Source organism: Piliocolobus tephrosceles, chromosome 2 (genome assembly GCF_002776525.5).
Source record: "Piliocolobus tephrosceles isolate RC106 chromosome 2, ASM277652v3, whole genome shotgun sequence".
NCBI classification, from domain to species: Eukaryota; Metazoa; Chordata; class Mammalia; order Primates; family Cercopithecidae; genus Piliocolobus; species Piliocolobus tephrosceles.
In genome coordinates, this window is record NC_045435.1 from 191,420,621 (window position 1) to 191,441,724 (window position 21,104).

The following is a 21,104-nucleotide window of genomic DNA, read 5'->3' on the forward strand; positions in this document are numbered from 1 at the left end:
GCCTGAGGGGTGGGGTGAAGATGGAGGTGGAGGAGTGAGTGAGACAAGGAGACCCAGGAGGAGGCTTCTCCAGCAGCCCAGGAGAGAGGACCCAAGTGAATGCCAGTGGAAACAGGAAGGAATAACCGACCCAGCAGAGGAAACCAGCAACAGCCTGGGGCGTGGGGGCTTTGTCCTCAGACAGATCTGGGTCCAAATCCCACCCTCCCCTCCTGTTAGCTGGGCGACACCGACCAAAGTGCTTAACCGCTCTGAGCTTCAGTTGCCTCAACCAGGTATGAGGCAATTTAGGATCTATTTTACAGGCTGGTTGTGAGGATCAGGGAAGTGAATGAATGTAAAGGGCTTAATTAGGGGCCTGCCAGCTGTCATGTTGATCTTGATCTGTAATATTAGCAGAACTTGGTGACTCATTCGCTGGGGGAGGGGTGGAGGAGCTGGAGGACTCAGAGGAAAGTAAAATCGTTAACGAGAGGAGGAGCAGGCTTGGGCAGCTGGGAAACTTGATGTGAGGGTGGTGGTTAGGGTGAGTCAGGGACCTGTGGGACATTCGGGTGGAAGTGAGACAGGAGATGGGACGAGGAGAGAGCTGTGACTCCCGAGCACTGGGAGGCCACTGGTGTGGAGGCCATCTTGGGGTTGTTGCAGGAAAATTGCTGTCGCCCAACCAGCGGGAATGCCTCTGTGAGTTTACTCAGAACACTGGCTGAGGACTCCAGGTGGCATCTAGCTCCACCGCCTCTCAACACTCATCAAAGCTATAATCCAGGGGCTGTGTGCCTTCACGGGTCATGTTTCGTTAAACTTTCTTGGATAGTAGTGTCAAATGTCATTGTTTTATCTTTAGGTAGAAGAAGGGCTGTCTGCATGTTAAGTCATGGGATGTTGTCCCTTATGAATCAAACACAAAACAGCAGGAAAATTCACAAACATGAAGAAGATGAGGACACCTAAGAGTGGAGTCAACTTAGAGAGGAACAGGATTAGGCCAGGACATTGGGGGCCACTTGTATCTGGGGGCAGGTGAAAGAAAGGTGTCAGGGCGGATGCAGGAGATGCCTGGGTGTCACTAATGCCGAGGGAGAAGTGAGCCTCAAGGAGTCCTGGCAGTACTCATATTGTAGCGAGCCTGAGGAGAGTGAAGACGGGGGGTGAGGTCTTGGCGTACCACCCTGGAGACTCTGGAGAGTGCAGAGTGAGGACAGCTGAGGGCTGGGACCCAGTGTGGTATGGAAGGGAGATGGAGAGGATTGTGTGTGTGTGTGTGTGTGTGTGTGTGTGTGTGTGTGTGTGATTGAGATGGAGTCTTGCTCTGTCACCCAGGCTGGAGTGCCATGGCATGATCCCGGCTCATTGCAACCTCTGCCTCCTGGGTTCAAGCGATTCTCCTGCGTCAGCTTCCAGAGTAGCTGGGATTACAGGCGCCGCCACCACGCCCGGCTAATCTTTGTATTACAGGATAGAGTGTGTTCTCGGAAGCCTGGCGTGGAGGGAGGGAGAGCAGGCAGCATAGTTACAGAAGGATGTTCGGGTATGGAAATGTGGCATTTGTAGACATTAATCTAGCACACATTTGTGTGTATCGAACTGAAAGGCTGGAGTCATGGGCAATGGAAAAGCTGAAGTTGTGTAAAAGAGAGAGAAGGATCAGTGTCTGTGGTCTCGAAGACGATGTGGAAGTGTCAGCCATGAGAGCTGGGGAGCGGCCTGCTGCTCCTCCTGGGAAGAGAAGAGGGTGAAGGCTCGGGGCGCGTCTGCAGGGAGACAGTGGGAGCTCTGGGGTCGTTGTGGATGACGCTGATCCTGTCATCTGGGCGAGGTCACAGGTGACACCTAGAGCAGGGAGACACCCACAGGGTCTGCTGGACTGTGGGAGTGAGCTCTTCATGGACACTGTGTTAACCAGCAATTTCCTTTCCCTGATAAATGCCCTTAATTCTCCGTAATTGAAGGAGAAGGCACCAGAGGGCAGTGAATGAAGCTTTAATTTGCGTAACACGGAAGGAAAGCAGCTAGAGACCAATTACTCTGTCATTTACACAAACTCATTTCCATGATTAACTTGGAAAATGAAGCAGCACCGAGTTCCCACAAGCAGGGATGGTCCCAGGACAGGAGCTCTGCTCTGAGGCTACGCCTTGGGAAGGAGCACGGGGCTTTTGCCACGGGAGACTGAACCCTGAGGGTTTCCACAACAAAGAGGCAGGGCCCAGCTCTGTCCTGAGGCTCTGAGCCATCCAGCCTTTGCACCCCAAAAAACTGAACTCAGAGAGGTCCCTGCAAAACACAGCTGCCTGCTCGTGCCCGCCTCCCCTGTGATTTCCCTGGCTTCTGGCAAGAGAAGAGAAGAGGTGAGCGAAAGCTCAGAGGCAGAGATGAGTAAACAGGAACGGGGTGTGAAACTCAGGCTGTGGGGATAGGATGGGGTGGAGTGGAGTGGAAGTGGGAATTTGAGGTGAGGTGAGATTCAAAACTGGAGGACACGGCAGGCTGGGTCATGGCGGGCCCAGAGAATTGAGCCAGGCAGACGTGACATGAGCACTGGACATTCTAGACGTAAGGGAGGGTGGCAGTTAGCACTTTAGGCCTCTTTACCTCCTGTCATTCCTGAATGACTCTAGAAAGTTTCTCGAGAGCACTGGGCAAGAGGCTGGGAAGTCACAGGAAAGGAGTGGAAAGGAGACTGGCCCGCAGGCTGATGGGCATTGCCTGGGGCCAAGCCCCCGTGGTCACCGCACACCTATCCGCCTCCTGTGCAGGGATGTGGGGCCTCGTTAACAACGCCGGCATCTCCACGTTCGGGGAGGTGGAGTTCACCAGCATGGACACCTACAAGGAGGTGGCAGAGGTGAACCTGTGGGGCACAGTGCGGACGACGAAATCCTTTCTCCCCCTCATCCGAAGGGCCAAAGGTGAGTGGGAAAGGGAGCTCCCTCCTGCCCCTGAACCGGCCCCGCAGGTTCATGTTTGCTCAGAATGGACATAGCTGTCCCCGCAGCTCCAACGTCCACAACACAGCAAGGGTGGACCCAGGGGCTATGCTGGGCCTGGGGTGAAGGTGGGCAGAGGGGCTGTGGCCAGGTAGCGGGAAAGAGGTGTGTGGCTTTCAGGAAGTAGAGCAGGTAAGAGGTCAGTGGTCTATGCAGCAAAGCTTCAAGATTTTAGCAGCCACCCACTCCGGGAACCTAATCTATAGAGAGAATCACCCTTTGCACAAAGCTGTGTGTATACATCTTTGTATCAATCGGGTGTGGTTAAGTAACATTTGGCATATTCATTCTATGGTTATTTATACTGTAGTTTAAAAAATGAGATCATTGTGCTATTAGGAAACAATAGTAGAAATCAAGATTAGAAATTTGGAAAACGAAGAAAACACCCAAACCATGTGGGTGGCCAGATATGAGCAAACCACTTCAGAAGTCATTGACTTGGATTTTTCCCTGACATAGCAAACAACTGTGGCAAAAAGGGTAAGATCCATACATCTGTGGTGACGTCCTAGCAACAGTCGGCGTGAACACGGAGGGCAGCTGTAGGATTTTAGATGAAAACCCCAACCCTTCAGTGACTTCAAAGAGTTTTCTGAAAGGTGCCTCCACCCGGGATGGGCCGAGTTCCTCCCCGGTACACACCTGGATGGGCCGAGTTCCTCCCCGGTACACACCGGGATGGGCCGAGTTCCTTCCCGGGCACACACCTGGATGGGCCGAGTTCCTCCCCAGTACACACCTGGATGGGCTGAGTTCCTTCCCGGCCACAAACCTATAGGGAAAACTGGTCCCAGATCCGCCTGGGCTTCCCCGACTGGGCCAAATGCAATCCACTCCCAACCCCTCTGTTCCCAGGGCCAGGAGGAGCTGCAGGAGGCCCCTGATGTCCTCAGGTTGGGCCTGTGGCTGAGGGTCTTGGAGGAAGTGGAGTAGGAGGGTCACCACACTCTCCCAATGCCCAGGACTCTCTCCTCATGTCCTAGCCCTGAAGTCAGGTTCAGAACCCTGCCCCTGCCCCTGCCCTGCCCCTGCGCCTGCCCCTGCCCCTGCCCTGCCCCTGCCCTCTGCTCTGTTTTCCCGGCTGTCCTGGGCCCCACCCTACCAGGGTGGAACGGAGCTGGGAGTTGATTCTAACAGCACAGGCCCTGTCCTCTTTCAGGGCCATCTGAGGGCTCCCTCCCAGCTGCAGCCCCAGGTACTTCCTCCTCTGCCCTCCAACCCCTATCGCCAGTGTTGCTCTCAGTGGATAGACACTTGGCCTTAGTGTGTTACTTGTCTGCACATCGTACTACTGGAGCTGGATTTTAAGCTCCATAAGGGGAAGGGGAAGCTTTTAGGCTGTATTTCTCCCTAACCAGCACCAGACCTTGCCTATAGTGAAAGCTCAGATCCACACAGACAGCTGTCTCGCTTCCCACTTCTCCCCTTGTGTTTTCAACCCAAATTATCACCGCATCGGGCTTGATCTGGTTTTTGAGTCAGTTGTGTGTTGCCCATCACACTGTGCCCTCCTGCTTCTCACGCACTTGTCCTCCCCCGTCCTGCCTGGCACAGCCAGGTTCCCAGGGAAGATCAGGGCCCCGATGCTGATGCGTGGGTCTGAGCTGGCCTTGCCTACTGAATGAGAAGGCTCCTGGCTGGGTCAGAAGTGGTTCCAGCCAAGCCTCTGGAGACACGCCTGACTTCTGCCCTCTGTGTCACAGGGCAGTGCCGCCTGAGCAGGTATCTCTGTCTCCCTCTGTAGGCCGCGTCGTCAATATCAGCAGCATGCTGGGCCGCATGGCCAACCCGGCCCGCTCCCCGTACTGCATCACCAAGTTCGGGGTAGAGGCTTTCTCGGACTGCCTGCGCTATGAGATGCACTCCCTGGGCGTGAAGGTCAGTGTGGTGGAGCCTGGCAACTTCATCGTTGCCACCAGCCTCTACAGCCCCGAGAGCATTCAGGCCATCGCCAAGAAGATGTGGGACGAGCTGCCTGAGGTCGTGCGCAAGGACTACGGCAAGAAGTACTTTGATGAAAAGATCGCCAAGATGGAGACCTACTGCAGCAGTGGCTCCACAGACACGTCCTCTGTCATGGATGCCGTCACACACGCCCTGACCGCCACCACCCCCTACACCCGCTACCACCCCATGGACTACTACTGGTGGCTGCGAATGCAGATCATGACCCACTTGCCTGGAGCCATCTCCGACATGATCTACATCCGCTGAAGAGTCTCTGTGGCCTCTGTCAGCGATCCCTGGTGGAAGGGGAGGGGAGGGAGGGAGGAACCCACATAGTCAACTCTTGATTATCCGTGTGTGGATTATCCGCCACTCCAGGAAGACCCGTGACTGGTTTTAACATTAACCAACGGGAATAACCCAACCTGACTTGTTTGCATAGTGAGTGACGGGCCTTCACAAGCAGGGTGTGGAGTGGCAGGCAGGGGCCTCTAAATCTCAGGGCAAACATGGCGAATCTGTCTCTCTGGAGATCATTTCATACAGCGATTTCGAGAAAAGATCTTTATATTAAAAACATTTATTATAGAATGGAATCAAAACTCCTTTATATCTTCAAGCCAAATTATCACTTTAAAAAATTATCTCATTTGATCCTTAAGCCAGTCTCATGAATAAAAAGGACAGATTTTTTTCTTTTGTACATGAAGCATTTGCAGCTTAAAGAGGATGCATGAAATAACCCTTTTATTGCTTATAAATAGTGCCAGTCATGTGTTCCTGCCACTGCTGTGGAAGCACTTCACATTTTGCATTCCAGGACTGTTTTGGATACATTTGCCCAAGAATCTTCTGACTAACTCTGTGTCCTCATCTGAGCCACACATACCCAGTGCCCACTGGTACCTCTGCATGTCCATGGTGCTGTGTGACTGGCCAGCCAGCAGCCAGTGACTCGGAGCTGGCTGTATGGAGGGGGTGGGAATGTTTCTGGAGATTTTTTTATTTGTTTATTGTTGTTATTTTTTTTCAGACTCTTGCTTAGTCTCCCAGGCTGGAGTGCAGTGGCACCATCTCGGCTCACTGCAGCCTCTGCCTCCCTAGTTCAAGCAATTCTCCTGCCTCAACCTCCCGCCACCACACCTGGCTAATTTTTGTAGTAGAAATGGGGTTTCACCATGTTGGGTAGGCTGGTGTCGAACTGCTGACTTCAAGTGATCCGCCTGCCTCAGCCTCCCAAAGTGCTGGGATTACAGGTGTGAGCCACCAGGTCTGGCCCTGGAGATTTTTACTTGAGATTTTAACATCCTCTTTTAGGACTCAGGATAGACTTGTGTGGAGGTGCTCTCTGGCTGACAGGATAGGTTGTTACTGGTTTGGGTCTGCTTGGTTTTGCCTTGGCTGGGGCCAGTGTCGATGGGGCAGGCTTGGCAGGAGCAGTGGTGCCATGGCGGGGCACTGGGGCATCTTCTCCCCTAGCAGTGGATTTGGGGTCCCTGCTTGCCTCACATGGTGCTTACACATACGCGCGTGCGCACACACACACACACACACACACACGCCCACCCACCGCTGGTCTGCAGGGCTTCAGCCTGGCCTTCGTTCCCGCATCGGCCTTGTTTTCAATTAAGAAGTGATGCCACTTTAGGCAGAGTCTGCATGATCACTTCTGGGGTTTGAGTTTGAAAGCTGCCATCCCTGCAACTGCCCAGGGCCTGTATGTTTGGACCAAAACCAAACACCGCTGTCCTCCGGGTGGCTTTAGGCCGAGGGCAGAATCCCAAGCGCCAGCCTTACAAATCAGACCGTGACTGACATTTCCGCCTCTCCCCGGGCGGGCCGGGCCTGCCGGTAGAGGGCGCGCGCCGCCTCCGCAGCCGGCGCCGGCCTCCAGTGCCCCGACTCCCGAGCTGCCACCGGAGCCTGAGGTTTCTCTCGGCGTTCGGGATCCTCACCTCGGAAACTGGGAACAAAGAAGCAAGCAACACCCCTTTAGAAACAGTGTTCTCGCTCTTCCAGCAGCTGCCTGGCCCGAACCTGGAGTCTGGTGCCAGGAGAAGGCAGAAGAACCCGGGCAGCTGGAGTGGGCTCTGGGGTTCAGGCACTCACACAATGGGCAAATTCAGCTTGCCTCTGGGGCCTTTGTCCCCGCTGTCTTCAAACAGGGATCCCCTGTCCCAGCTCCCCTAGGAGGAGGGAGGGGAGGCAGGCAGGGATCCAGAGCCCAGAGGGGGACGCTTGGTGGCCATTGCATTTACATAACAATAGGATGCTTTTGTACCCTGGACCTTGTTCTAGCAGGACCCTTTCGGAATTGCATTTTTACATGTTGGGCGAATTTGTTTTCGTGCTGAAGTTTATTGAAGGAAAACAGATGGAGCCTTGGAGTTGCACGTGTGCATCCCTGCCTGGGAACTAGAGGAAGGGGGGCCACGTACTCTGGGTCCAGATCAACAGACCCGAACGTCAGAGAAGCTGCATATGCATATGCGTCTATTGGAGTCTTATGAGTAAGCCAGAACTGCTGAGCCAGCCTACATAGGCTGTTCTGGTTTTTAATCATTTCCAGAGATTGAAAAGCCCAGACTACTATCCCTCCAAATAACTGCAGTGCTAACTCAAACCTCATATTTACCATTTGCTTTCTGGCAGCTTAGAACCTGCTGGGGCGCAGGACCTAGTTTTCATCTTTACCAGAGTGGGTGGCCGGGCGCGGTGGCTCAAGCCTGTAATCCCAGCACTTTGGGAGGCCGAGGCGAGTGGATCGCCTGAGGGCAGGAGTTCAAGACCAGCCTGGCCAACATGGTGAAACCCTGTCTCTACTAAAAGTACAAAAATTAGCCAGGTGTGGTGGTGGGCGCCTGTAATCTCAGCTACTCGGGAGGCTGAGGCAGGAGAATCGACTGAACCCGGAGGTGGAGGTTGCAGTGAGCCAAGATCATGCCACTGCACTCCAGCCTGGGCGACAGAGTGAGACTGTCTCAAAAAAAAAAAAAAAAAAGAATAGAAATAAAAGATAGGAGGACAAAACAGAGGTGCATATTCCCATTTTATAGATGACATAACTGAGGCCCAAAGAGGGGAAGTGACTCACTCAGTGTCACAGTAAATCCAGGGCAGAACAAAAGTCTCCTGAATGGCACTCTTCACTATCACATTACACTGTGGCTCGCAACAGCCCTGGAAGCGAAGCCAGTTGGGGTCACCAGGCACTTAGACCCTCACTGTTTGTCTGCTAGCCCAGAGCTGCTCCTTCTTGTCAGAGTAAGGGGTCGGGAGGAGGCCTTTGCCTGTGTGGACCCATGGTCTGGTGACTCCAGCCAGCACAAACCCTTCCCTTGATGGCTGGAGGCTGGGCAAGGGCTTTTTGTGAGATGCTCCTGACAATGTCTTGTTGTTACAGAGCACCTGCTGTGCCTAGCATTCCACCTGGGGCCAAGAGGCTGTGTGAGCAGGTGACAGCCACACAGGTGACTGGCCCCGCCTGTCACAGGCTGCTAGGGCTGCCCCCTTGCCACCCATGACAGGAGGTCTGACGAAGACTCCCCACTTGGGAGGTCTGTTCACTGCCTGTATTTCGAACAGGGCCTGGCTCTGCAAACCTGTGCGGACCATTTTGATACAGGAGCCGACATGAGTGAGCAGAGGCTCCCCCGGCTCAGGCAGCCCCAGGCAGGGTTGGCCAGACAGCAACCAGGCACGGGTACCCAGTGCAGGTCCTGCTACCCAGCCACTGCTGCTGCCTCTCACCTGATTCTCACAGCAACCCTGGCAGGTAGGCAGGGTGGGGTTATCTTATTTTACGGAAATAGGCTTCCCCAAGTCTGTCACCAAGTCAGGGATAGAGCTGGGTGTCAAGCCAGATCTAACCTCCAGCCCAGAGCTGGTGATGTGGAAAATCAGGGCAGATGGCACCAGGATCTAAAATAGGGAGGGAAAAAGACCTCGGTTACGTCACAGCAAGGAGACGCTCAGCCTACGCAGCGGCAGCCGCAGGGTCCTGCCACTCGAGCCAGCCCCTCCTTCCCTTCCCTTTTGGGCTCTGAGCACTGCCCCCTGCAAGAGAATGTGCTGGAGGAACCCCAGTGTCCTTCCAGCGGGAAGTCTGCTCTGTCAAGGCCAAGGGCAGGCTCTAGAAATGCAAAGACCAAGCAGGCAGAGCCGGATTCTGGAGCTGCCTTCCAAGGGCTCGAGGGTTATATGAGCGCGGCGCTTGAGAAGTGAGTGATGACTTCTGCTCAAAGAGACAGAGCAAGAGGGCTGAGGGCTCTGGTGCTTGGGGGGAGATGACACGATCCCACAGCATGAGGCCTCTGTGGTGTGTGCGGGCACTAAGGAAGGGTGACCTGTGAGTGGCGTGTTCAGAGGCACAGGGTGGGCAGCTGTTGGGCAAGGGACCAGGGCTGGGACAGGCTGCCAGGACCCCCACAACCCCAGGGGAGAAAGGCCACTCAGCCATCGTCGTGCCTGACTCCCAGGCTCCCGCATGAGGTACCTGCTAGCCAGGACTCGAAGCCCTCCGGTGACAGGGAGCACATTACTTCCTAAGAGGCCATTTCCTTGGTTCAGAAACATTTATCCGAAGACTGAGCTGAAATCTACCACGTCACTTAACGTTTTTGGCACCTGGTTATGACCCAGACCTGCACAGAATAATTTAACCCTTCTGATATAGACTTCCAGATATTTGGAAAGGCCAAGTCAGGTTTAAGAGCTCAGGTCTCCCATTTGACAAGATTTCCATCTCCTCGCTATCAGAACAGAAGGTTTCAGCTGTGGTTATCCAAGCCCTCATTCTTGATGACCTACACCAGGCTGAATGGTCATTAGAGTCCCCCTCAAGCAGCCAAGCGCTTTGAGACAGGTTTACTACCTTTGGTGAGATGCTGATGCGCCTCACATGCACGTGCTCCTCCCAACTACCCAAGTGAGCGCGTGGCAAATCTCTCACCCGATCCTCATAAACAGCTTGTATGTAAGGCAGTACCGTTGTCTGCATTTTACAAATAAGGAAACTGAGCCTCAGGGAGGTGAAGCAATTTGCCCAAAATCACAGAGCCAGGAAACGAGGGAGCCAAGATTCAGACCCTGCAAGATCCAGACCCCACAAGATCCAGACCCCGGCCATCTGGCTTCTCTCTTTTTTTTTTTTTTGAGATAGAGTCTTGATCTGTCACCCAGGCTGGAGCGCAGTGGTGCGATCTCAGCTCACTGCAACCTCTGCCTCCCAAGTTCAAATGATTCTCCTGCCTCAGCCGCCCAAGTAGCTGGGATCACAGGTGTGCACCATCATGACTGGCTAATTTTTTTATTTTTTATTTTTAGTACAGATGGGATTTCGCCATGTTGGCCAAGCTGGTCTCGAACTCCTGATCTCAGGTAATCCACCCACCTCGACCTCTTAGAGTGCTGGGCTTACAGGTGTGAGCCACTGCGCCTGGCCCCATCTGACTTCTATACCCGCAGCCCCTTCCTTTACCCTCAGGCTGCCTCAGTCTCCACATTGGGGCCCAGAGCTGGGCTGGACTCAGCAGTCAGAACCTGGCCCTGTATGTGGTGAAGGAGTGGCGGGCAGGTGCGGGAGGAGCACAGCCGGCTTCCTCCTAGTCCACAGTTCTGCGTAACAGCCTGGAAAGGGAGGCCCAGGCTTCCCTGTCTTGTTGCACGTGTGTCTGCAGTGTCTGTGCCATCTCCCAGGGGCCTGGATGTCGATGGAAGGCCCGAGAGTGGAGAGAGCAGGGGTGCGAAGCATGTCCAGGGCTGTGGCTGAGGCCCACCCTGGCCTCAGCATCTGTGGAGATGTGTAGACAGGGAGAGTGATGGGGCCAACCTCGGGAGATGCTGGTCCCAGAAGCGCCATGTGCTGCTCCTTTGGTGAGACTTAATTACTCTATAAAATGTGAGGCTACTCCCACTTATCAAATTATAGATGAGTTTAATTACAGCGCACTGAGTAACCACACTGTGCTCCTTCAGAAATAGCGGCAGGCTGGCTGCTCTTCTCAGTTTCAGCTGTAGCCACCCCAGTTTCAGGAGGAAGTGCCCGTGGTTCCTGGGGCCTGGGAGTGCCGCTCAGCTCTGCTGCCAGGCAACAAGAGTGGGTGTGGTGGGCTGCACTGGGTACACTGCTGTACCGGCCACCACCCTCTGGCCACTCTCAGCCAGTGAGTGCTCTGCGGGGCCATCTGGCCACGTGTTCTGTGACTGGGTCATTTACTCTGCTGCAACCTCTTTTTCTCCTACCTACATTGTGTTCTGGACAAAGGTTTTGGGTCATAATGTCCAACCAGAGGTGGACAAAGTGGCGTGGGACCTGCCGTAAGAAACAGAGAGGGAGCATGGCGCGGGCTGAGAAGCCTGTGCTTTATGGAGGCTCGGGGCACCTTCAGGAAGTAGGGGCAAGAACAGCAGGCCACTAGGGAGTGGCAAGAGCTCGGTGACATCACGAGGGGCGTCAGACTCTTCCCTGCAGGCCGGCGGGACTGACAGGCTCTCGTTCCAGTGGAGGCACAGTGGGACTCCCGGGGCTGTGATGGGCAGGGCGGAGGAGCTGCCATTGGTCCCAATGCTGTATTAGTGTCACATTCTGAGGTGCGGCCCAGTGCTGGACAGCAGCTGCTACCTCTCCCTCTGCCCATTTATTACTTGAATCTCTTCTTTGTGCCAGGCCCTGTCTAGGCACGGGCATCCAACAGCAGGCAGCCGACTGCCCTCCCAGAGCTCACAGTCTAGCCCAGGGGAACCCAGGGGAACCGTGGCCATGACTTGGGCCAGGAAGTGAAAGGCTCGATTCTGTCACATGTAAATACAAATAGTCATTTTCAATCTACACACAGTCTGTCTTCTTCCCCGCATAGCCTAGGAGCCCCTCGTGGACAGCTGATGTGAGAGGCGTGCGTGGGCAGGGTTCTCTGCTTACTTAGGGAGTCCCATGACTTTGTCAAAGGAATAATAAACTATGAGGGCCCCTGGAAACCCAGACGCCAACAACCTGAGGCTGAAAAGCAAACAGAGCTGGGACTGCTTGGAGGATAACCAGGCAGGGGGCTCTGGTTATGTGGGACTGGACACGTGGTGTGGAGGCTGAGGGCAGAACCAGATCAGGAGGCTCAGGATGCACCCAGATGTGGAAAACTGCACACCACTGCCGGCATCACGACAAATTGGAGTTTTCAGCCTTAGGGCTTATTTTCTGTGCGGTTAAGTGTACACCAAAAGAAAAGAGCGGAGCATTAAAAAGAGATAGATAGGCTGTTGGTTTTCTGCAGCAGAGAAAGATGGGGCACATCTGGAGGGTCTGTGCTTCTCCTCCCCTCACCCCCTGAGGCCCTCCAATTCCCTCCCCTTCCCGGCCTCCCCGGGCCTTGCCGTTGGCAAACGCCTCCTGCTGCTGTGTGCTTAGTGACAGTGGGGCTCTGGTCACTGAGGGTTAGTGACAGAGCTGTGTGTCTGGCTTTAGTGCCTGCTGGTCCTCTCGTTGCCTGTGTGGATTGTATCTAGGTGGTCCCTGGGAAAGAGATCGCACAGGTGATGCCCTGTTAGAGAAGCAAGGGGCCTCAGAGACCCTGCAGCCAGAGGGATGGGACAGAAACAGGCCTTGCTGGCAACTGTGTTCTGGGCGAGGTCAGGTAGAAAGAGCAGAAGTTTTGGAGCCAGATGCACCTAACTTTGATCCTGCTCTGCAACTTCCTGGTTGCATAATGCTGCCAAGTTATCTACTTTCTCTGAACCTTAGTTTCTTTTTTGGGGGCGGGGTGGGGAGGGTCACTAACACTAACACTAGGGCTGCAGCCGGCAAGCATTGCAAGCCTCGATGTCTTTATGTCTCTGATGGGGATAACCATCTGTACCTTGCAGAGTTGTTGTGTAGACAGGTGACTGGGTAAGTTCTCCAGCACAACGCCTGGCACAGTGGGGGGACACAGTAGGTGCCCCAGCTGGTGCAGTCACAGCCTAAAAAATCCTTTCCCGTCCCCACCCCAGCCTTTCTGAGAAATGCAGACACTATAGCCCAAGGGTGTTCTAGAGGCACAGACAGAAATGGGGACACACTCAAGATTGAACCACAGCAGCCAGAGCCCACTTTCCGGCTCATCCTAGAGGCCTAGGGCAGAGGAGGCCACTGCCTTCTGCAGGCCCCCTTCCTGACTGCTAAATGCAGAACAGACTCCACAACCCTGAACACCACCTCACGGGAAACCCCTGAAGATTTCCTGAGTGGATTAAGAAATTATTAGCCAGAAGGCCTTAAGCCTAAAAGCCTAGACAAGACTCTGTCCCAGACAAAGAAGGGGTTTTCTGTTTTTCTTTTCTCTGGAATACAAACCCTCAAAATCATCTGGGGGATCAGCCCATTCATTCGTTCAGCTTAGGAGAGGGGAATGGACCAGTTCTTCCTGCCCTGGCTGGCTGTGTTCGGACTATTTATTTATTGATTTATTTGAGACGGAGTCTCGCTCTTGTTGCCCAGGCTGGAGTGCAATGGTGCAATCTCGGCTCACCGCAACCTCCACCTCCTGGGTTCAAGCAATTCTCTACCTCAGCCTCCCAAGTAGCTGGGATTACAGGTGCCCGCCACCACGCCTGGCTAATTTTTAGTGTTTTTAGTAGAGATGAAGTTTCACCATCTTGGTCAGGCTGGTCTTGAACTCCTGACCTTGTGAACCACCCACCTCAGCCTCCCAAAATGCCAGCATTAAAGGTGTGAGCCACCGCGCCCGGCCTGGACTCTTTCTGTTAGCACTCAGTTTGTCCTACCCAGGCCCTGGCTTCCTACGTTTTCTCTTTAAGCATTCAGGGTTAAGAGTGATCTATCATCAGGCTGCAGGATGTCTATGGTAAGATTTGATTCCCAGCCTCAAGGAGTTCCCAGTCCTGTGGGGCTGAGGGTGTGAGGGGGTGGAGCAGATAGGATGCACCAACCTGGAGAACTCACTGTCGCTCAGGACAGCCTGGGCTATAGTGGATGTACGAGCAAAGTTCATGGCAGCCCAGGAGGGGAGCAGGAAATCCTCACCGGGTAGGTTGCAGATGCTCCCTAAAGGCGGTTGTGTTTCAGCTGAGACTTGACAAGTGAAGAGGGTTCTGACAGATAGAAACAGGAGGTGGGGCACCCGACAGGACATTTCACAGTCAACAGAGCAGGATGAGAATGGCTTAGCATCTCAGGAGGACAGACTCTGAAAGGAAAGTGAATAATTTGGGGAGGTTTGAAGAACTCCAGCCCCTGGGAAGAAAGGGTTGGCAAAAGGTGTCCCCGTCCCACGGGGCTGCTCAGACAGCTCTGACCCTGTCGGAACCAGATCACTCTAAGTTGGACTGCAAAAGTCATCCAGCCCCTTGGATCCTAAATGCACTGCACATGAATCTCCTGGGAAACTGGTTCAAAAACAGAGCCAGTAAGTCCTGAGTGGATCCCAGGAACCTTATATCTAAGCAGTGACTCCAAGGAAAAGGACGGTCAGGGAACAGGGGATGCTGCATCCCGAGTTAGTGACAGATCTGGGGCTAGGCCTGGGAGAGGGAGAGCTGGAGCACCTGTGGCTGTGGTTTTGCCTGTCCCCTGGTGGCTACTAGTAGTGAAACTCCAGGAGCAGAAAGGGCCTGAGGGCTTGTTTCAGAAGTGCCAGTGTGGGGAAATGCAGGCAAGTTTTCCTCCCCTTCTCAGAGACCTTTTTGGGATAAAAGAAAGCCCAGGAGGGAGGGGAGCCAGGTGTGCTGGGAGCCTGGCAAAGGCCAGATGGCCCGCTTGAGTGTTCTTACTAACAGGATGAAGAAGGGCGGAGGCCCCAGTGCAGATGAATCCTTCCAGTCAGGCACTTGGATTGTGGCACTGGCTGGTGGCCTGGCCTCCACACAATTTGTAGTTGTGTGTCCTGCAGTGGGCAACTCCACCAGGCTGTGCCAAACCTGCCAGCTTGCTGTGCCCTCTGCCCCTCGGAGCTGCAGCTTTGCTCACCGTCCTCTCCTTGGCCAGGAGGGGGCAGTCAGCTGCCTCTCTAGTATCCCTCCTGCCTTTGGTGTTGAGGCTGGGACGCATCAGGGAGGTGGTTAAACAGGGCAGAGTTTTCTCAGACCCATGGCAAGAGGCCTAAGTTTCAGTTCCAGTTCCATGTTCTCAGTTGGAGACTGAGCCACTGGGGGTGGCTGAGGAGAAGCAACATGCCCCATTCCCTGCTTTCTAGTGCTCAGGTACTTGGCTTCCAGGTGCCTAGCTAGCCTAGACAAGCTGGGACTTGGGGGCAGAGATTGCTGCATGTTCCTGATACTCATTTTCCCCTTCTATAGGGATAGATCCACCCATGTTCAGCTGAGCACATGGCTGCCATAATAAAGACTACATTTCCCCAGATTCCCTTGCAGCTAGGGGATAGTCATGTGACTAGGTTCTGGCCAATGGGATGTAAGCAGAAATGGAAGCAGCTTCCAGGAACCTTCCTTAAGGGAAGCTTACATGTATCTCCTTTGGCTCCTTGGGCACTTCATCTTGCAGCCTGGAACTTGGGATGCTGCCATCTTGGGCCATAAAGTCAAGACATTTATGACATTGCAACAAGATAGTGTTTGGATCCCAGACACTGAGGAACCACATTCCACCTTTGACCCCTCATTCAGATTTTATGTGAGAAGAAATAAACTTCTATCTTTTCTGCATTATTACGGTTTTGGAATTCTTCCCTTGTATGCAAACCAAATCCTAACTAAACCTCCAGCCCAGCTGGACAGGAGATGAGGAAGCCATCACATACACATGGAGGCAGGAAGCCTCATCTGATCCTAAGTAATAAGCATTTATTAAGTGGTTCCTACACGCCAGGCCTTGGGTTAAGCACGTTATATGCATTATCCCATTTGATTCTCCCTGTGATACTATAAGGCAAGATTTATAATCGCAATTTTATAGATGATTAAAATGAAGCGTAGCTTTAAATATCTTTCCTAGTTGGAAAGTGACAGGATTCAGAACCAGACTGTCTCTAACTGCTGGGTGCAAGCACTAACTGTTCCTCAGGCAATGAAGAGGGCTCCTGTCGTGCTGGCCACAGCCTCCCTGACCTCACCTGGGCTACGAAGAGGTAGCTCCTCTTTGATTAAAAGGAGAGATTCATGAGGTTGCGACTGAGCCAAAATTGAACACAAAACAGGCCGAGAAAATAGGCAACCTAACTCTCTTCCTTATTCTCTGAACAAAATTCTTAAATTTGAAATATTTTAGAGGGCTATTTCTCCTCCTTCTCCTTCTTCTTTTGTTTTTGAGATAGAGCCTTGCTCTGTCAGCCAGGGTAGAGTGCAGTGGCCCAATCTCAGCTCACTCTAAAGTTTGCCTCCGGGGTTCAAGAGATTCTCCTGCTTCAGCCTCCTGAGCAGCTGGCATTACAGGCACGTGCCACTATACTCGGCTAATTTTTGTTGTTGTTGTTGTTTTTATATTTTTAGTAGAGTCGGTGTTTCACCATGTTGGCCAGGTCGGTCTTGAACTCCTCACCTCAGGTGATCCACCTGCCTCGGCCTCCCAAAGTGCTGGGATTACAGGCGTGAGCCACTGCGCCTGGCTTAGTTCTTCTTAATGAAGGTGTCTTCTCGGAAGCATCCCCAGTGAGACCACCTCCTGTTTAGTGGCTGAGCTAAGAAGACTCAAAACTCCTCTTCTTCCACCTCCTCCTTCTATCCCCACCTTCCTTTCTCTCTTCCTCTTTCTCTTCCCCTCACTCTTCCTGCTCTTGAGGATCATGGAGATTGTACCAGAGGCCCCTTACATAGCATGGCCTACCACCAAATGGGCTTTTGTTAATCTGTTTAGCTTCAAAGATATCCATGAAGCAGCAATCTCTAAATGTCCAAGAAATAATGGATTCCATCTGGGCAGCCAGGAAACTTTGTTACTACTCCCTCTTCTACTACCAACTGGTCACGTCGTCTAGGCAGCAAATGCCTTATCCTTTCTGGGCCTCACTCTCCTCATCGGAAAACAATAGGAATAACAATAACAGCAATAGCTAACTTTTTTTTTTTCTCACAAAGTCTGGCTATGTTGCCTAGACTGGCCTTGAACTCCTGGGCTCCAGCAATCCTCCCACCTCAGCTTCCCAAGGTAGCTGGGACTACAGGCCTAGGCCACTACACCCAGCTCATCCAGCAACCTGTTGAGTCATCCAGACTCACTGTGTTCTAAACACTTCACAAGCGTTTATTCGCTCATCCTTAGGAGGACCCTATGAGGGAAGTACTGTTACTATTACCCGTAGGGAACCTGAGACAGGGAGGTTGCTAAGAGGCCCAAGGTCACGTGTGCACCATGAAGTCAAAATACGGCTTGTGGGCCGGGCGCGGTGGCTCAAGCCTGTAATCCCAGCACTTTGGGAGGCCGAGACGGGCGGATCACGAGGTCAGGAGATCGAGACCATCCTGGCTAACACGGTGAAACCCTGTCTCTACTAAAATATAAAAAAATTAGCCGGGCGTGTTGGCGGGCGCCTGTAGTCCCAGCTACTCGGGAGGCTGAGGCAGGAGAATGGCGTGAACCCGGGAGGCAGACCTTGCAGTGAGCTGAGATCTGGCCGCTGCACTCCAGCCTGGGCGACAGAGCGAGACTCCGTCTCAAAAAAAAAAAAAAAAAAAAACAAAATACGGCTTGAAAGAGGACCTGGCAGCTGTGTTTAGTAACATCCCTGGGTTAAATGACCTCTCAGGCCAAGTCTCAATGCAGTCAAGACAAAGTGGGGGTGCTTGGGTGGAATGGGGGTGGGGGTCTAAACCCTCGCCCTTCCTCCCCCAACCCGCCCTTAGGGGAGGGGCTCTCCAAGCTCCGCTCCACGTGGAACATTCCGAGAATCCTCAGGGCCCGGGGCCGCTGAGGTGTGGGAGGGCGGGGAGAGAGCGTGCGCCCTGCACAGCGAGCTCGTGGTGCCGGCACCTGCCACCTGTGACTGGGACAAAGGGCTTGATCAGAACCTGCCTGCCAGTTTCCCTGCGCGACAGTTAACCACCGCCCCCTCCATCAGCTGTGTGTTTTCCAAGTGAGGAAAATCCCCCCCAGGAGAGCTGCGGCGCGGGGGCCTTGCGCTCATCGCGGGCGGGTCGTGCGGCCCCTCGGCCACACCCCGCCCTCCCGGGGCACCCGCCCCAGGCCGCTCAGCCGCTCCTGGAAGCCGGGCCGCCCGGCGCCTCCTCCCGGCTCTCTCCAGCCCTGGCCCTTCCCGGCGGCTCCGAGCTTAGGGCCCTGGGCCCTGGTGGCTGGGGGTGAGTGGTGCAGCCGTGCGTCCGGCCGTCCGCCCCATCGGTCGTTTCCTCGCCTGTGCGGATGGCGCCTGCGTTTATGCACCTGTCCCGAGTGAACGCGGTGGAGGCGTCTGGGGGTCTGACGCCGCACTCCCACCCCTCAGCTGTCGGCAGAAAGCCACTTCCAGAGCCACGCCAAAAAGTCACTCTCTCTGGCTTGTGGCTCATTCGGGTGTCCTGTGGCCACCGCTGAGAGGCACCTGGGGCCCTTTGTGTGGGTGGGTTAGTCTCCCGCTCCGCTGGCCACTGGCAAAGCCTGGCCACCAGTGCTCTGGGGAGACTGGAGGTGGGCCGGGGCTGAAGCAGCTGGAAGGAATGTCCATTTGTCCTGTTCTGCTTGACCTGCTTCCGCTTTATTTCAGAAAGGGGCTCAGTGCCTCAGACGCACTCTGCAAAACACCTCCATTTTCAAAGGAGACCGTGAGTTTCTGCTTGCCCAGTAATATTTGTTTATTGCAACTGTGTGAATAAATTGTCTCTGTTTACCTACCCGCTAGACCCTGTGTGAGCCTGCCTCCTCTGGCTGTGTAAAAGACTCCTCAGTGAAGGAGCCTTTGCATTTCTCTCTGAAGCCGCACCTGTGCTGAGGGTTAGGCCTGTATTTGAAGTGGGTTTGCTTATTTGTTTTAACCACTGGTTTATTGCATGCCTTTGGTCACATTCCATCCCCTCTTTGAGCTTCATTTCCCCATCTGTGCAATGTATCAGCGGTACTTCCTAAAGTCCCAGTGATTCTTCAGTGGTATCTAGCCATCTAGCCTGGGCATGGTGGCACCTGTAGTCCAGCTATTGAGGAGGCTGCGGTGGGCCCAGGAGTTTGAGGCTGCAGTAAACTGTCATCTCACCACTGCACTCCAGCCTGGACTGCAGAGAGAAACCCTGTCTCAAAAAAAAAAAAAAAAGAAAGAAAAAGTATCTGATAAAGAAGAGTTCTGCTAAAAATCTTTAAGTTTGAGACCCACTGGCCTAGACGACTTCACGCTTGGGCCCAGGAATGTGTCTGCTTAGGTCTCTGAAAACTTTTCTCCTGGTTTCATCACTGTGATGCCGCTGAATCTGACATGTCTTCTCCTCTCAGAGCCACTAGGCTGAGCCCAGCACGGCGGAACGGGGTGCATCATGAGGCAAAGGACCTGCCGCCCCCAGACGGCCCAGACAGAGATGAGAATGAAATCACTCTGCAGTTTTCCTGCCTTCTGGAGTGGAGGACATTTCTGTTACCATCCCCTCTCGCAGGTCCCCTGTCCAGGCCTCCTCTGTCCTGACTTCTTCTACAAAAGAATGGAAATCCTTCCAGCGTGACAATGCCCACCTGCACCTGCTCTCATTTGACCCAGCAACCCTATAGTGGAAGGAGGCACAGGAATTGCTTCCCCCGACCCCCTACCCCTTCTTTTTGGAGACAGAGTCTCGCTCTGTCACCAGGCTGGAGTGCAGTGGTGCAATCTCGGCTCACTGCAACCTCCGTCTCCTGGGTTCAAGCAATTCTCCTGCCTCAGCCTCCTGAGTAGCTGGGATTATAGGCGCCCGCCACCACGCCTGGCTAATTTTTTGTATTTTTAGTAGAGACGGGGTTTCACTGTGTTAGCCAGGATGGTCTCGATTCCTGACCTTGTGATCTGCCCTCCTCGGCCTCCTTAAGTGCTGGGATTACAGGTGTGAGCCACTGCGCCCGGCCTCCCCTCTTTTACAGATGAGAAAAAGGCTCAGAGAGATAAAGGGACTTGGACCAGGTGACAAAGCAAGTGTTTGGCAGCATCGTGTGAGCATCCTGGCATCCTGATAACATAAGGAGAATAGGGACTCCCACCAGCTGGGAAAATGGTTCTGATGTGGTAGGAAGGAAAGAGGATGACTGAGCTAATCCACCCTCTCAAACCTGCTGCAACAGCCAAAACAGGCACGAAAGGGTGGGAGGTGACTCCCTGGGGTTCCCTGGGGTCCTCTGAGTACTTCCCAGGGCACCTGAGTCAGGACACTGTAAGAGACGGGTAGAGGGTCTTGGCAGTACCAGGCCAGATGCAGGAGGACCCTGATCCAGTGACTCCTCATACCCCGCCCTCATGCAGCACGCACACACAGATACACACACACACACGCCACTGTGAGTGTCCTCATCCTTGGCACCTTCCTTGACACAGGGGCATGAAGAAAACAGGCTGTGTGAGCAGAAGTGCTCTCCCTGCCAGCCAGCCCATAAGGCTCTGACAGTTTCCCCCGAGCTTTGCTGGCAGCCTCTTAGCTTCCTCTACTGTTTCCAAGATGGGCCCAGCATGTCCTCAAGGGACCCTGGGTGGAAATTAGTATTCTAATCACACCTCCAGTGTCAGTAATCCCTTCTGCTTGGGCAGTACTTGGGAGTTTTCTAAGTACATTCACATCAGAGGCCGGCGAGGTAGCAGGACAGACATCGGAGAGCAGGGTTGTCTCCATCTCATAAACTGGACAAAACTGAGACTCAGGGGTGGCTTGTCCAAGGTCACAGCACATCACGGGGAGACCCAGAACTGGAACCTGGGTTGAGGGCCCTGCTGTTTCCATTTCTGGCTTTGTCTATGGGGTTTCCAGCTCCACTAAGGCCACAGCAGCCTTTCTGGCCAAGATAAGCAGTGGGTATCTATCCTTATTTTCAGCATTTTCCCATGACAAGCAGCCCCTCTTAGAAAAGGGAGGGGGTGGCTCACACCTGTAATCCCAGCACTTTGGGAGGCCAAGGCGGGCGGATCATGAGGTCAGGAGTTTGAGACCAGCTTAGCCAACATGGTGAAACCCTGTCTCTACTAAAAGTCAAAAAATTAGACGGACATGGCACACACCTGTATTCCCAGCTACTCAGGAGCCTGAGGCAGGACAATCGTTGGAACCCGGGAGGCAGAGGTTGCAGTG

General features: G+C 53.8%; 1 protein-coding gene and 1 pseudogene across 1 annotated transcript in view; both read left to right on the plus strand.

The window, feature by feature from the left end:
• Positions 1–5,528, plus strand: part of BDH1 (3-hydroxybutyrate dehydrogenase 1) — a 41,099-nt gene extending 35,571 nt beyond the window's left edge. The window contains exons 6-7 of the mRNA XM_026455654.2: positions 2,760–2,912; positions 4,738–5,528. Of these exons, the coding sequence (XP_026311439.2) occupies positions 2,760–2,912; positions 4,738–5,207 (623 nt within the window). The 3' untranslated portion in view covers positions 5,208–5,528. The remainder of the gene's footprint in view (positions 1–2,759; positions 2,913–4,737) is intronic.
• A 2,427-nt stretch (positions 5,529–7,955) lies between these two features.
• LOC111544318 lies at positions 7,956–11,383 on the plus strand (annotated as a pseudogene).
• The last annotated feature ends 9,721 nt before the right edge of the window (positions 11,384–21,104 follow it).